Genomic DNA, 16,508 nt, shown 5'->3' with positions numbered 1-16,508 from the left:
TGTCTGGGATCAAATTTCTTGGTCTGCTTGTATTTTAAATATGCCACTTGATATTTTATTTTGAAAACTTTTCATCAGTATTTATTAAATACAATGGATTTATCACTTCCCTTGCATGCATTGTCATAATCCATTTTTTTAGAATCAAGATTATACTGGTTTCATTGTCACAACATATTCTATTATTTAGAATTCATTAAGTTTTCATTTGTGACTTAATTTATTTTACTTTGTTAGAAAAACTGAAATACATATTAATGAGAACAACGGTCTAATAATGTTTTAGGCTTTGAATTTTCATGTTTCTTCCTAATCAATACATCAAATATGTCAATAATTCATTTTGAGCAATTATTTTTTATAAGAATTTGTATATTACTAATGAAGTTGGCATTTAAGAATAAATTTCATATTCATAACTTTTCTCCTACATGTTTTACAACAAACTTTAAAAGAAAATTAGATTTTAAATGTGTAGCCAGTTAGACCTAGTGCTAATACAATAATTACATAAGGTAGTGAAAAGGCACTTAATGTGCAGAATGAACAGCATTCCCTAAACTAATGCTACTGATAGCATAAGAAAAGTCCATCACTTTGAAACAAAACAAAACAACAATAAAACTTAAGAAAAGCCAGGGATATTTTCTAGCCAGCTCCTTAATAATCGCTATTTAAGTAATATCTCAAATTAAAAGTTAAAGAATTAGAATTTTTCTATTTGAAATTTTCAAAGTTATATTTTATTTTTAACTTGCCTTTTATTACTGAGTTATTTAGAATTGGTTAGGGCTAAAACAAAAGCAACACAACAAAACTAAAAAAACATAACTAAAGCAACTTCTTTGGTGAAACTAATTGGAAAAGTATATACTTAGAGCTCAAGGCTAGACTTTTTGAAATTTGATACCTTTAAGTTCATGTAAGTTCCCAGTTTAAAGTATTCTTGGAGGGTATTCTCTGTCCCAAGGAGTTTTCAGAAGATATCTTGGTCACAACTTTTAAATAAATAGCAGGATACTTATTACATGCTGCATACATACAAACAGTCGTTTTTGTATACATGGTCTATCAAATAAACAAGTTTTTGTTGATTTCTGCTACTCTGTGTAACACATAGTGTTATGTGCTGTAGATTCAATACTAAATAAGACAGATTTTTTTGTTCTCCATAAACTCAATGTGTACACTGGAAATCAGACAAATAAAAGGACATTTTAATACATGAAAAAAGAGACTGCTTTTGACCACATAGTGCCAGATGTCTTACAATGAAGTTTACATTTTCTTAGTAAAACTGGACAAGTAAAGAAGGGCATGTTCCTTGGGCAGCCCGGGTGGCTCAGTGGTTTAGTGCCGCCTTCAGCCCAGGGCGTGATCATGGAGATCCAGGATCGAGCCCCACGATGGGCTCCCTGCGTGGAGCCTGCTTCTCCCTCTGCCTGTGTCTTTGCCTCTCTATCTCTCTGTCTCTCTCATGAATAAATAAATAAAATCTTAAAAAAAAAAAAAGAAGAGCATGTTCCTGTTCTTTAAGACCACAGACTGCAAGTTACAAATGTAATTTTCATCACAGAAATAGTCATTGCACTATTGTTTATAAGAGTGAAACACTAAAATTGATATGTACATTGTACATTTATATGCTAGGTAGCTGTAAAAAAATAAGAAACTGTTTCTAAATGTATCAGCATAGACAGTTCTCAGAAAGTAATATTGAGCTTTAAAAATTGCAGAATTCTTAACAAATAACATTTAGGCGGTCTAGTTCTGGAGTTAGCACATTTAACCATAGGATTGTACCATATGAGAGACTGATGGTACTACAAAATGGGTAATAGACATATATATTAATTGTACACAAAAATGTATCAGAAAGCTAGTGTCAAATTTATAACAGAGATGCCTCAGAAGCAAGAGGCAGGGTACTTTGATTTGGGAGAGAAACAAAGGAACTCGAATCATATATACATTTTTTCATACATTTATGATGGGATTATGTCCCAATAAACTCATCATAAACTGAATATATAAGTAAAAAATCATTTAACACACCTAACCAACCATATGTCTCAGCTTAGCATAGCCTACCTTAAATATACTCAGAACACTCACATTAGCATACAATTAGGCAAAAGCATCTAACATGAAGATTTTATAATAAAGTATTCAATGTCTCATGAAATTTATGGAATAATGTACTGAAAGTGAAAAATAGAATGGTTGTATGGGTACAGAATGATTCAATCAGCTGTTTACCCTTGTGATCGTGTGGGTGAAATTGCTGTGGCTCACTGCCACTGCCCAGCATCATGAGAGAGGATCATACCACATATTGCTAGTTCAGGAAAAGATCAAAATTCAAAATTTCAAGTACAGTTTCTACTGAATGCCTGTCACTTTCACATCATTGTAAAGTCAAGAAATCGTAAGTTGAACCATCATAAGCTGGAGACCATCTCTATGTGATTTTTTTCAAAAATAGGAAAGTAGGTAGTAAGTGGAAGGTAGGTAGCTAGCTAGGTAGGTAGCTATTCATTCAGTACTATTATATATTAGGCACTAATGTAAGTCTAAGCTCACTTCAGGGGGAAAAATGATAGGGTTTTTTTTTTTTTTTCAATAAAATACAAACATTTCAAACAGATTTCACAATGTTTTTTTCAGACTTGAGAATTCTTGGCTTATCCTTTCCTGGAAGAACATCTATATACAAGACAATCTGTAATCTGAAGGCTGCCTTAGGATCATGAAACAACAGCAGGGAAAATTAACTCAATGATTTTAATAATCATATCACCAAGCAAGAAAACACCCATTTATTAAAGTCCATATAAGGAGGTCCTATATTTGTGGGATGGGTAGAACATTTTAAAACTCCAACTTTCAAATTTAAATAGAAAAATATCCACTTAAGTATATTAAAATTGAGACTTTCTTGTAAGTGTACACTGTGACAAAGATAAAGATCACAGATTATGGAAAAAATCTTTGCAATGTCAAAAGCTGACAAAGGACTAAGAAACTCCAGAATATTAACCAGAAAAACACAAAAATTCTATTTAAAAAATAGGCACAAGATACAAACAGCTAATTTAGAAAACTACTCAAAAAGCTAATAAAAAACTTATGAGAAGATTCTTAAACTCAAAGAAATATATCTAGAACACTGGGCGAATTTATAGATTATCTCATGTGTCTTTATATAAGAGATAAACCATCTATGTCTACAATGCCATATTTGAGTTCTTAGGCTAAGCTGAATGACAACAAAACTCAGTGATTCAGCCAAGGTGAAGCCTATTCCTTGAGTGTGCAACCAGCCTCTGGAGAGCGCACTTCTATCTTGTTCTTCTAACTGTAGCTGCTTTGACTTTTCCCTTAAATCTATTTTCCATTTTTATTCCAAGCATTATTTTCATCTGGTTATCCAAAACCTCTTTAGAGAAAGAAAGTGTGCTTCCACATTTAAATAATCAGGATTATACTATGTCTAACAACCCTGAAATTCTTGTTTTTTTTTTCTTTTTTTTTGGTTTTAGGCATTATTTCTTCTAAAGAGAACTCAGATAAAAGTAGTATGAATATTAAAAATATGTCTTGATGGAGAAACTAAGGCACGAAGAGGGTCAGTGGTGCATCTAAGGCTACAAAAAAATAATAATTAAGAAAGCTAGGATTTTAACTCAATAGTTCTGACATCAGAGACCATGTTCTTGACCATAGTTTTTGAAGCGGAATCACCAAAAGAGTCTATAAATAGCTAACTAACATAACGCTGTTTTTATAAAGTTTTTTTTTTTTTATTAATTATCAACCCTACTCTTTGTCAGGCACAGCCTTGAATACTGGAGCTACAAAGATGAAATTCATAGCCTAGTGGGGAAGACAGGCCAAACAGGTATTACATTATTTTGTGCATACTAAATTCAGCCTGATAAGTGCACTGATGCGAACGTGCCAGGATATGATGAAAGCAGAGAGCAGGAACATGTAAGTTACCTAGGAGAGGCTCTAAAAACTTTCAGCCAAACAAGCTAGAGTTAGCCATGAAGGGGTTTTGGGGAGGTTAAACAACTCTAGGTAGGTAAAGAGAACAGACTAAGTCATCAGGAGTTTAGCGAGTTGAATAAAAAAACATGAGGTGAAATGAGGTTGAATTAAGGAAAGACAGAGCTCAGATCCTGGAGGGCCTTTGGATAAATGGCAAACCGTTTGGATTTAATCCCATAAGTGAATGGAGATTATAGATTCATAGATAGGACAGTAACAAAAACATGGATATATTTTAAATAGTTTAGGTGGCAGGTTGGAAACTGATTCAAAAGTCTATTAGTCAAAAAAAGCTAAGTTATGCTTTGGTAACAAATAATCTTCAAATCTCAATGAGTTAATGCAGTAATGGATTATTTCTTAAATATCCAAAGTAAAGCTGGCTGGATAGCCCTCCCCTACCTGGTAGCTATACCATCTAAAATGTGTGTACTTTCAGATTACTGTGGCAAAGGAGAGAGAGAGCTGGAGGATATTGTGGGATGTTTTCAAGCACAGGGATAGGATATGGCATTCATCAATTTCTCTCATATCTCACCATCCCGGGCCCTGTGGCATGAACCAGCACAACTCCAAGAGGCTTTAGGCAATCACTTGAGTGTCTACTACAGAATAGAGCACTCCTTTCTCTTTCTTGTAAGAGGCCAAAAATACCTATAAATTATTATTGTACTGTTTGAGAAAAATTATTGTTATTCATGTATTCAATTCACTCAACACATTCTTTTTTGAGCACGTACTATGATCCAGGCATTCACATTGTTCCTGTGGGTAAATTCTTATTTGGCTTTTCATTTACACAATGAAATGTGCAAAGGACAAAGTAAGAGTAAGTGGAGTGGAAGGTGTAATATGGGCCAATTTTGCATCTTAGAGGCAGCTGTGAGGACTTGATTTTGACTGAAAAGAAGGGACTTAGAACATTCTATGCAATAGAGGGACATGAACTGACTTATTTTTTAAAAAAAGGATTCTTCTTGCTGCTCTACTGAGACTAGACTTGGATGGTAGGGTGTAAGCATTATCTCTACAAAGAAATTATATAGTAACCCAAATGAGCAATGGTGGGGGCTCAGCTCAGGATGGAAGCATGGGGCTGCTAAAAAGTGGTTAGAATCCTGATATATTGTGAAGATAAGGTTTGAAGATAAAGTTATCAGAACTTGAGGACGATTTAGACATGTGGTATGAGGTAAAAGGTCTTGAACTCCCAGGAGGAGAGCACTGCAGTCCACTGATGGGAGATGTACCTTTACCATTAAAACTTGTGAGATGGGTTCAGAAGGGCTTTAGAATATTAGTGTTCTAAATTAGTCAGATCCAATAGGTGCTTCCTTTAGAACTTCAAAGAATAACAATGTTTACGGAAAAGTTTTTTTCTTAGATGGAAAGCTTACCTCCAAATATTCCATTTTCCCATGTTGACAAGATTTCTTATATAATCTGTATAGATCTCTCTATGTAAAAATAAAACCAACTGGTTGGCAAACTATATAAATATCTTTCTTTTTAAAGCCAAATCAGGAAATATTAAGCTATGCTAGATTCATTTTGATGTGACACTTCATTTACTTTTTGTTAAGGGCATGCTTCCTTTCTGGGACCTGCCCATATTTCTATGTCTCTTGTAAAAATAAAACTGTTTATGTTATTTATCAATTATTAGTAGTAGTTAAATAAGGTATGCCATTCTGGTGATTTGGTTCATTCACTGGGTGTGAATTAGTAGAACCGTAGGTCATATTTAAGCTGAATTTTGATGAAGGCAGAGAATGGGAGAGGAAGATTTTAGGCATATAGAACAGGACAAATAAATACATGAATATAAAAAGAAGATGACCAATTCATGAAAATAACAGAATTTAGGGTTCATGAGAGGGACAGTGGGTTTGGAGTTACAAGGAGTAAGAAACTGGGGCTGGTAAGGTTTGGTAAGATTGATTATGAAGTTATGTGTGGATAACATATCTAGTATAACTGCAAGTTTCAATTTTACCTTTAGGCTAAAATAAAGACAATGATGTTGAAATGTAAAAGAGTTGAAGAGCCTTACAAGAGAAAGATAGAGAAAAGACAATAGGAAGCAATTAGAAAGCCACCCAATAGAAGAGCAAAGTTGAGAGACAATTTAATCATTGGGAATCCAAGAGAACTAAGTTTCTAAACATGAGCACATCTAGCAGGAATAATAAGCTAACGTTATAAGCAATTATGTGGTTATACATTATTTTTTATACAATGATAAACTCCAGCTTTGATTTTTTTTCTCCTACTAGGCTAAGGAAGTCAGAAAGTTTTACTACTGTAGGAAGCCCAGCTTGAAACCTAACTTTAAAGAATCCAAGTTGCTTTCATCTAATATATACTATCTAGAATCTGCCCCACTCAAGTAACCAAGAAATTCCAGAGGCAATTGTGTAGTTTTCAGCATCAAGTAGAGTGACTGTTTTCTTCAGGAAAGTGGATAGGCAATAGATACATATTAAAGAGCCATCCCCAAACACCAGTTTTACAGGAATGATGGCAATGCATAAATCATAGCATATATTATAAAACTTCAATGCAATAAAAAGACATATTACACATAAAGAGGGAAATAATGTTTACGAAATCACATAACCGAAAAGGATTAGTGTCCAGAACATAGTTTAGAGTTTGTTTACAAATTAATAAATAAAAGACAAGCCCATAGAAAAATCAGCAGAGGTTTAATAGGAAATTCACGGAAAATAAAACTGTAGTGTTTATTGAGCATATGTGAAAATATGTTCAAATGGACCGCTCTCAGTGTTTATCTTTGAGGGAAGAGGAAGGAGGAAAATTGCATTTGGAAAAAGCACAAAAGGAAATGCCACTTTGTAACATTTAATGCCTTTAGACAGTAAATAACAGAACAAATATTACTAAATGCTAACATTGGGTGATATGGGTGGTAATTGCATGTATATTTGGTTTGTTTTCTGTATTTTCTCCTGCATTTTTGAAATATTCCTTAATAAATTTTTACATATAATGATTTTACCATCCTGTTACACAAATATTCCCCCATCTATCATGTTTATGAGACAAAACGAGAAGGGAGGCAGTTATGAGTTAGAGGAAGAACATAAGAGTCAAGTTGGAATCCTAAATTCTGAACAGTCCCAAGTCTGCCAGTTGATCACTTTGAGACTTTTAGCAAATCACTTATTGTTCTGAAACTCACTCATCTGAAAAATGTAACAAAACAAAACAAAACAAAACAAAAAAACCCAAAAGAAAAAAAACACAACAGTATCTACCTTTACCACACAAAGTTATTTTAAGGACTGAATTGTTTCATGTAAATGAAAGTTATGTTCATATGTGAAGAAAAGATATTGGTAATTCTCAAATCCCACATTTAATGTGAAATTCATTGGACGTATTTTACCATTTAGTGTCATTCTAAACTTAAAGAAACAGGCATTAGAAACAGAAAGGAGAATGTATCTTTTCTTACCGGATCTATCAGCTGGGAATAGAGTTCATGACAATTGTCAAAAATATACTTGTATGTAGAATCCAGGCACGCTCTAACACAGTCCTTCACCACCATGCTGGCCTTTGGGGGGCTTTGCAGCTCCAGAACCTGACAAACAAATTATTTTCTTAAATTCAAAAAGAGAAGATTGCAATCCAGTATAAATAACTTAAACAACCTCAATAAATGTTTTTGGTTGATTTTTCTATGTTCAGTGAAATTGTGGTCTTAGCAATGTTTTAAGTGTATAAATACTTACTTTATCTTCTTGATATGACAACTCAGTGAAAATCATCATAGTTGTAAATATTCAAATGGAAACACTGAGAGTGACCAATTACAACATTATTCATCCACTCATACTATTTAATAATTCAACAATTATTTATCATCTACTGTATGTCTGACCATTATTATATTGCAATTGCAATGAATAAAAGAAATAAAAAAATCCCTTTCCTCATGGACCTAAATTCTAGTATATAACAAAATAAATCAGTAAAATATATTATATTGATGATGCACATTAAAAAGAAAAGTAAAGCAGAGAAGAAGGGATGGAAAGTGTTTCAGTGGAATAAAATGAACACAGAGAATACAATAGTAGGTGAATTCAGAGAAGTAAGAGGATGGAACCAGGGAAACTATCTATATCTAGACTATTTTACAAACCTTAGCTTTGATTAAGGTGGGAAGGAACTGGACTGTCTCAGCAGAAGAGCAAAGTGACCTAACTGAACTATCTTTTGAAAGGTTCCCTTCAGCTACTTAAGGTGGGCTATGAAAAAAGTAGAAAGACCAGTGATGAGAATAGCACAATAATTCAGTCAATATAGTGCTTGCTCTATGTTGTTAAGTAAGCTAGGGGCTGTTAAAATAAATCATATTATGTCTAATTTGAGAAGGAAGAGCGAACAGAATCTGCTAACAGATTGGATGATGTGAAAAAAAGAGATCGGTTAGGACCCCATGGTGTCAGCCTAAGTAACTGGTACAGTGGAGGTAGGTCAATTGAAATGAGCAAAGCTGTGCACAGGAAACTGGAAACTCAGTTTCAGGTCGGTTAAGATTGATCAGGTGGCTATGCATAGAAGTAGATTTCAAGTAGACATTTGGATATGAGTCTAGACTCATGCAGATGTCCGGGGCTAGAGATAAAAATGTAGAAATGATTAGCTTAAAGAAGGAAAAACTAAACAACGGTGTCTGGGAAATCCAGAGAAGAAAGGGTCTCCTGATTGATGAAATATATTGATACTGAACATTATAGGATAAGGATTGATAGGTGACCACTAGAATTCACAAACAATGGTCATTGGCGATTTTGATAAGATCATTCTTGGAAAAATGATGGAGTAAAAGTTTGACTGGAGTGAGTTCAACATTCCAGGTGATTTTGAAGATTAATATTGTTAAAATTTCAGTTCTCTCCAGATGAATCTTTAGATTTAATCCAATCCCAATCAACATCCCAGCAAGAACTAATAACACCTAAATAATTCTGAAAAAGAAGGATGTTCTTAAGATCTGCTCTATCTGATTTTAAGATTTTAAGATCTAATTTTAATATTTGCTATAAGGGGGCAGCCCGGGTGGCTCAGCGGTTTAGCGCCGCCTTCAGCCCAGGGCTTGATCCTGGAGACCTGGGATCGAGACCCACGTCGGGCTCCCTGCATGAAGCCTGCTTCTCTCTGTCTGTGTCTCTGCCTCTGTCTCTCTCTCTCTGTCTATCATGAATAAATAAAGTCTTAATAAAAATCCTTAAAAAAAAGATTTGCTATAAGGCTATAGTAATCAAGGGAGTATGTTAATGGTGAAAGTATAGACAACTGAACAGTATGCAGTCCAGAAATAGACTCAAACAATATGGACAAGTGATTTATTTTTAATAATGATGCAAAGTTAATTCAATGAATAAAGGATAATCAAAGGAAAAAAGCTATCTTTGACCCATACCTCATACCACACTAGAAAACAAAACAAAAAAAACCAACAAAACCTCTCAAAACACAGGACTAAACATATAAGATAAAATAAAACTTTTAGAAGAAGCACAGGAAAATCTCTTTGTGACCTTCATTTAGCCAGAAGCACCATCTACAAATAAAAAAACTGACAAAGTAAACATCAAAATTATGCACCTTTGCTATACAAATGTACTATTTGAAAATTAAAAGACAAAGCAGATAGGGAGAAAATGCTAACAAATAAAGTATCTGATGAAAATCTTGTATCCAGACTATATATAGAGATATAGATGTAGAAATGATTAGCTTAAAGAATAGTTATTTTTACAGTCTATTTCTAAAGTCTTAAAACATTATTTTTAGTAATCTGTAAAACGTGGGGCTTGAATTCATGGCACCAAGATGGAGTCACATGCCCTTCCAACTGAATCAGCTGGGTGCCCCAAAGAACTCTTAATACTCAAAAACAAAAACAAACAAAAACAAACAAACAAAAAAAATCCAAAACACATAAAAATGAGCAAAACATTCCAACAGATTATTCATTAAAGAAATTCAGATGGCAAATCAGCCCAAGAAAGGATGATCATGGGACGCCTGGGTGGTTCAACAGTTAAGTGTCTGTCTTGCCCAGGGCGCGATCCTGGGATTTTGGAATCGAGTCCCGTATTGGGCTCTCTATGGGGAACCTGCTTCTCCCTCTGCTTATGTCTCTGCGTCTCTCTCTCTGTCTCTCATGAATGAATAAATAAAATCTTTTTTAAAAAAGGATGATCACTATTAATTGAGAAATAAAATTAAGACCATAATAGGATACTTCACTATTAGAATGGCTAAAAAATAGTAATAATAATTTCAACCACAGAAAATATCAAGGGTTTCACCAGATGATGTAGAGCAATTGGAACTCTTGTGCATTGCTGCTAGGAATACAAAACTGTACAACTGCTTTGAAAAAATAATTTGCCATTACTTGTAAAGTTAATCATACATTTATCAAATGATCCAGGAACTTCCCTTCAAGGCAAGTAAAAGCTTATGTTTACACTAATAATATGTATGTAAATATTTGTAACAGTATTGTTTATAACCCCAGCTAAGGGACAATTCAAATACCTGTTGTGTATACATAACCGAGAATTATTACCCAGCAACAAAAAAGAATAAACAGTTGATACACTCAACAAGATGGATGAATAGCCCATGTGTCATGCTATAAAGCATATTATTTCATTTACATGATATTCTGGAAAAGGCAAAACTAACTTGATGAGATGAGCATGGGGTGTTATACTCTATGTTGGCAACTGAATTTAAATAAAATATTTTTTTAAAAAAAGGAAAAGGCAAAACTATAGGGAGACAACAACAGATCAGTGGTCACCAAACACTGTGGGCAAAGATTTGAGTGTAAAGGGGCAGCAATAGGGAATTCTGGAGAACTATGGCACTGTTTTATCAGCTGGCTGTAGTGGTGGTTACACAACTACACATTTACCAAAACTAACAGATCTGTACAACAAAGGAACAGATTTTACTGTCTGTAATGGGAAAAGAAAAAAAAAATGGGAGGAGAAACTTGTTCAAAAGATACTGAGAGAATAGAAATTGGGAAGAAAACATGAAGAGGATGATTTTGAAGGGCTTTGGTATTAAAGGAAAAGAGGGGGCACTTGGGTGGTTCAGTTGGCAAAGTGTCTGCCTTTGGCCAAGGTCATGATCCCAGAGTCCTGGGATTGAGACTCAGATTGGGCGTTCTGCTAAGTGGGGAGTTTGGCTTCTCCTTCTTCCTTTGTCCCTCCTCCCTGCTTGTGTTCTCTCTCTCTCTCTCTCACAAATAAATAAATAAACAAAATGTCAAAAAAAAAAAAAAAGGAAAAAAAAAAGGAAAAGAGGAATTAGGGTATAGTAGCGGAGAAGGAGTTCCTTGGAGTTCCTTGGAGAAGGAAGTAGAGTCCATCATTGAAGAGAGTGGGGAGGACTGATGCAACAGAGTTTTAGTACTTAGGAGGGGATGAAATCAATTGCACAGGTGGAATTGGTGGCCTTTTCTAGGAGAACAGACAGCTAATCAATAGTACTAAAAAACAAGGAAGAGTATATGGACACAGATGCAGGTAAGTAGATACGTGGGGTGGGTAGCAGGAGCATGTGGTCTGAGCTTGAGGAAGCTCTCCAGACCTTGCTCCTGTTTTGTTTTGTGTTTTTGGTTTTGGTTTTTGGTTTTTGTTTTTTCAGTGCAATAGGAAGCAAAGTACTCAGCTGGTAGTGAGGAGGGTGGAGGATGTGCTAGAAGTTTGAGACTTTGTTTCTTAACACTACAAGACTGATGACTGAGGAATGGCAGATATGTGGCACTTATAAAGGCACCCCTTACCCTCACTTCCATTTCCCCACTTCAGTGTGGATGGCGGGTATCACCTGTCAATAAAGTAACCTTTCCCTCTGAGCCTGGTTGGAGGCTAACAATCATTCTCTGCACACTGTTCCAACAGCTGCTGCCAAGATACCAGAATGGACATAAATTCCATTTATCCCAGTCACTCAATGTGGCTGTGATTTGAAGCCAAATGAATTTTATTTGAACTTTAAAAAATCCAAATGATTGCTGATACAGTATGGTTTTGTTTTCTCTCTGTCTCTCTCTTTCTCTCTCTCTCTCATATAGTACCATTTTTAGTGCTTCTAGGGAAAACAACCATGGGCAACTGAAAATTTTATTTTTTTTCTGTACAGAAATTTTCTGAATAAACATCATAAAACTTTCTTTCAAAGAGCAAAATGTTTTTAGCCCATAGTCTGACAGGTAGTTTTAGGAGACACTTTACATGAATTGTCCCGCTAGCCAAATTATGATTGCAGAGAGCTTGCTGTTGCAGCAGAGTAGATCTATCTAAAAAGAAGTGCCTGCACAGTTTGGTAGAGAATAGTTAGTTATACTTATAGTTTAAGCAATCTAATCTATTCCTATAAAGACAGTTCCAGGGCTGAAAATGAGAGTTGCCACAACTGGGGCAAACTTAAAAGAACCAGCTACTCTCTTGGGATGAAAAAGTCAGCAAGACATCTGAGTTAAACTAAAATAAGAAGTAAACTCATTTCCATTTAGCATTCTTAGGGACTTTTTTATTTTAGTAAGTGCTATGTTTATGTAAGATGGATTTAATTTAAAACTACATTTGAGCCAAACATATCAGAATATTTTAGGTGTTTAGGATAATCCCTTTTCACACATGATTTAGCACTGCAAAAGGAATCACAGCATAATTGCTAGGGTTGAATGGTAGTGATCAAGAGATGACTTTAATGGGGAATGAGTGTGTTATGACACACCAGGATAGCGACAAATAAAATGAGGTACCTTCATCCTAAAAAAGGTGATACTTGTTAGCAGGTCAACAGTTGATTTCAGGTCTTGCAGTCTTTCAGTATTGCTGGCAGGAAAGTTTTCCTGGTTAATTAAGAAATAGAAAATGGGTAAATTATCAGCCTTAAACTTGTAATGGGAAAATAAACTAAGACTAACCATCTGGGAAAGAAAATGGGAAGTGAACTATGTAAAATTACAAAAATATCCCTATAGCATTCTTAAAATATTTTATCATAAAACATTATAAAAAGTAAACAATTGGAAAATTATCTTTAGTCTTAGAAAGCCATATCTTTCTATTTATTTCCACAGTGCAATAAAAATATACAAAATAATATCATTCATGCATAGTTATTATTCAACTTTGTTCATATAGTAGTTTTGCAGCTAAAAGTGGAGGGGACAACATGTATTTGGAAATATTTTTTTTATAATTTTCTCAAGATGGGTAATTTTTTCCAAAAGTAAAACTTTGGGAACTTTTACATGTGCTACATTTACTTCTAGTTACAACGAAACTTTTAAAAGTTTAAAGAAAAATAAGACTACACTGCAGAGTTTCTCCTGGAAGTACTATGGATTTCAAAAAAAGTCTGTTGGTGAGATTTGGTGGAAATGTGATATAAAAATAAAAATGTTCAGAATTTTGAAGTAAAGGGAAGATATAATTATGAAAATGTTTGATCTAAGGAATAATTTTAACATTGAGAAATTTCTCATTTTTACGTGTTTTCAAATTGACTTTTTAAAGAGCAATCAGAAAAACCATAGGTAACTTTTAGATATTCATGAACTCACATAGAGTTAAGGTATCCAAATGATGATAAATGAGGTGGCTTCCAGGCCCTTTTGGATCTCATATACCTTTCTCATTGCCTGTGTAGCAGTTACCTTCTACCAGTGTTGGCCCCAGTTCCAACAGGAAGGGTGAATTTGACAAAACGTGGTATCATAATTTACAGAAATATGAAATTCAGATATCCATCAAAATGAACTAAAACATGAATGCAGAAGATATACATATGTGCAGATATGGAATGATGTTTAGAAAAAATTGCTAAAGAATGCAACAGTTATTGCTACAGATTCTTTTGTAAATAAAACTTTAAATGGTTTGTAACTAAGATTTTTTGTAACTAAAATCATATGTGTATTTACAAACACAGTATATATGGATATATTTGTGTGTGTGTGTATTTCACCTGGAGGTGAAGTACAGAAGAGTTGACAACAAGTTTGGACAGCTACAAAAGATCACATTGTACTGATCTAGAAAGAGTGAATTAAGCAGTGAGTCCAAGTAGGTATCTTAAAAGCTAGGGAAATATCAGTAGGATGTCTCAGTATCAAGGGGTGAGCTTTCAGAATGAGGACTCTGTCACATGTCTACTTCATGGATTAGTTCATTGTGACTCAATCTGATAGTCATTATAATTATAAAATTAAAGCTACACACACACACACACACACACACACACACACATATACACACAGAGACATATGTTACTATTGTAGGCTTATTTGGGGCAAGGTCCCTGAACAAGGGGCATCAGCTTGCTTACTTAGGGGACTTTTTCCAGTGTGACAGAACCTTAGTTCCCAAGATCAATATTTTTACTTTTCCATTATACAGAGGATGATTTTCTACAATATGACAGGAAAGCATCTCAGACAAACATGATATTTTACCTTCAGGCAGATAATTTTGTACATACCCTATACTTTGACAGGTCAATCCTTAAAGAGTTATGCAACTGGTCCAGTAGTTTTATGAATTTTTCCCTCTGTATAAACAAGCACAAAGTAGAACAATGGAAATAAATGGCCATTCTAAATGTATCCTCACAACAAATCTTTGAGTTATTGTCCTCATTTTATAGAAAGAAGGTTCAAAGATGTCAATGATTATCTAAGATGATAGAGCTAGTACGTGACATAACAATGATTTAAATGCAGATCTCTTGGACATCAAATCCAGGCTTTTCACAATAAGCCACAGGGCCTCTCTGTGACAAATAAGAAAATATCCAGAAAGTTGTGGAGTGCAGAAAGAGTCCAGAAAACTGAATTTCCACTGTACTAATTCACAACAATATGAGTCAGCAAGAAAAAACGTGGCCTACCCCTCTTACTATCCCCACACCACAGTACCTCCCCAGAAATAAAGTATTGTTTTTTAAATTTCTTCTACCTAAGCAAGTGGGAATTGCTATTGTTCTCATCAAGAACAATTTCAAAAAGCATTTTCCTTTTGGTAACAAGTACAAACTTCATACTCTGAAAATATCGATCACCTTTAATGTTGTTCATGATTCAGTGTTTTTAAAAAAAGTATAAAATATCAAACCAAAAAAAATTGATGCTTTCCTCTGAGGTTGTATCAGTGTTGGGTGACCTCTTCATAAGATGTTTGCTTATAAGGATGAAGTTGTGTTGATTAATAAAGTAAATAAATTAGATAAGATGAAAACATCCAAGTCACACAAACTTTATAGGTAGACAATCCTCCATTTGGAGTCTAATCAAAAATGAAAAAAAAGATAGGGAAGTGGAAGTAAGTAACAGTAAGGTCTCTCTGCCTGCATTACTATTCTGTAAATAACAAAGTGCACTTTGGAAGATATTGGCCAAAGTAACCTTTTCCTAATACTTTCATGAACAAGGTGGATTTATGGGGTTATAACTCATCCCTTGAAGTCACTTATTTTGATGAAGTGAGCTGAATATTAACAGGAGTTGATGAATTGTTCCTAAGTTGAAACTCCAATTTTCTGAATAAACTGCCTTTTTCAGGTTTATATGTCATACAATAAAGCTTGATATTACTTTTGTGTTAAAGCCCTGCAGGGGCAATGACAGAGCCCAAGAAATGTACCTTGCCTTCAACATGCTTGCCGTCTTGCTAGGCAGAGAAGACTCTCCAGTAAAGCTATTGAAAAATACAGATGAGTTGAAGGTCTTAGATTTTTTTCTTTCCCACACTTCACCGTTCTTTCCTAGGGGAAGAAGGTGAACTATTCTGTCCTTTTATTAACGCCCATCCTGCAACCACCTGGATCAGTAGCTCTCAATCGAAGCAGAAAAATTTAAGAGCCACTACCATCATCAGTGTAGGCCATGGTACAGTTAATCATTCAATGATTGTAAAAGTTAACATGTTCATGTCTTGGGATGCTTCATCTGACCTCTGTGATTGGTACAAATCATCAAGACAGCTGCCATGACCCTAGTCATCCATGCTAATGCCTAAATCACTGGCCTTCTTATATACTGGGACTGACTGTTCTGGTTCTCTACTTGATATCCATTTTCCCATTCTTCCTTATTAATAGAACCTTAGGAGACAAATGTGTCCATTATGAAATACCTACCTTCCCAAACCTTTTTTCTCTAGGAATGGCCATGCAGTATGATTTAGGCTAGTGAGATATACAGAGTTTATAAAGGGGATGGACTCAGAGAACATATTATGAATGAATTATTATTTGAAAAGATTCTAAAAGAGACTTTGGCAAACACCATTGTATTAACGTGTTTGCTATATAATTCTTTGTCAGGCTTTCTCTCCATCTGCTCTGTGTTTTTCTCCTTTCTCCCACCTGAAATTCAGATCAGA

The 16,508-nt window shown here is 34.5% G+C and overlaps 1 protein-coding gene across 1 annotated transcript in view; it reads right to left on the bottom strand.

The window, feature by feature from the left end:
- UNC13C (unc-13 homolog C) overlaps positions 1-16,508 on the bottom strand; it is a 548,174-nt gene that overhangs the window by 239,941 nt on the left and 291,725 nt on the right. Inside the window, exons 14-16 of the mRNA XM_072808724.1 lie at positions 14,608-14,676; positions 12,884-12,973; positions 7,535-7,663 (exon numbers count right to left, since the gene is read on the bottom strand). Of these exons, the coding sequence (XP_072664825.1) occupies positions 7,535-7,663; positions 12,884-12,973; positions 14,608-14,676 (288 nt within the window). The remainder of the gene's footprint in view (positions 1-7,534; positions 7,664-12,883; positions 12,974-14,607; positions 14,677-16,508) is intronic.

Source organism: Canis lupus, chromosome 32, assembly GCF_048164855.1.
Source record: "Canis lupus baileyi chromosome 32, mCanLup2.hap1, whole genome shotgun sequence".
Classification (NCBI taxonomy): domain Eukaryota; kingdom Metazoa; phylum Chordata; class Mammalia; order Carnivora; family Canidae; genus Canis; species Canis lupus.
Note: the sequence above shows the minus strand (reverse complement) of the source record. Positions and strands in the feature narration are given on the sequence as shown.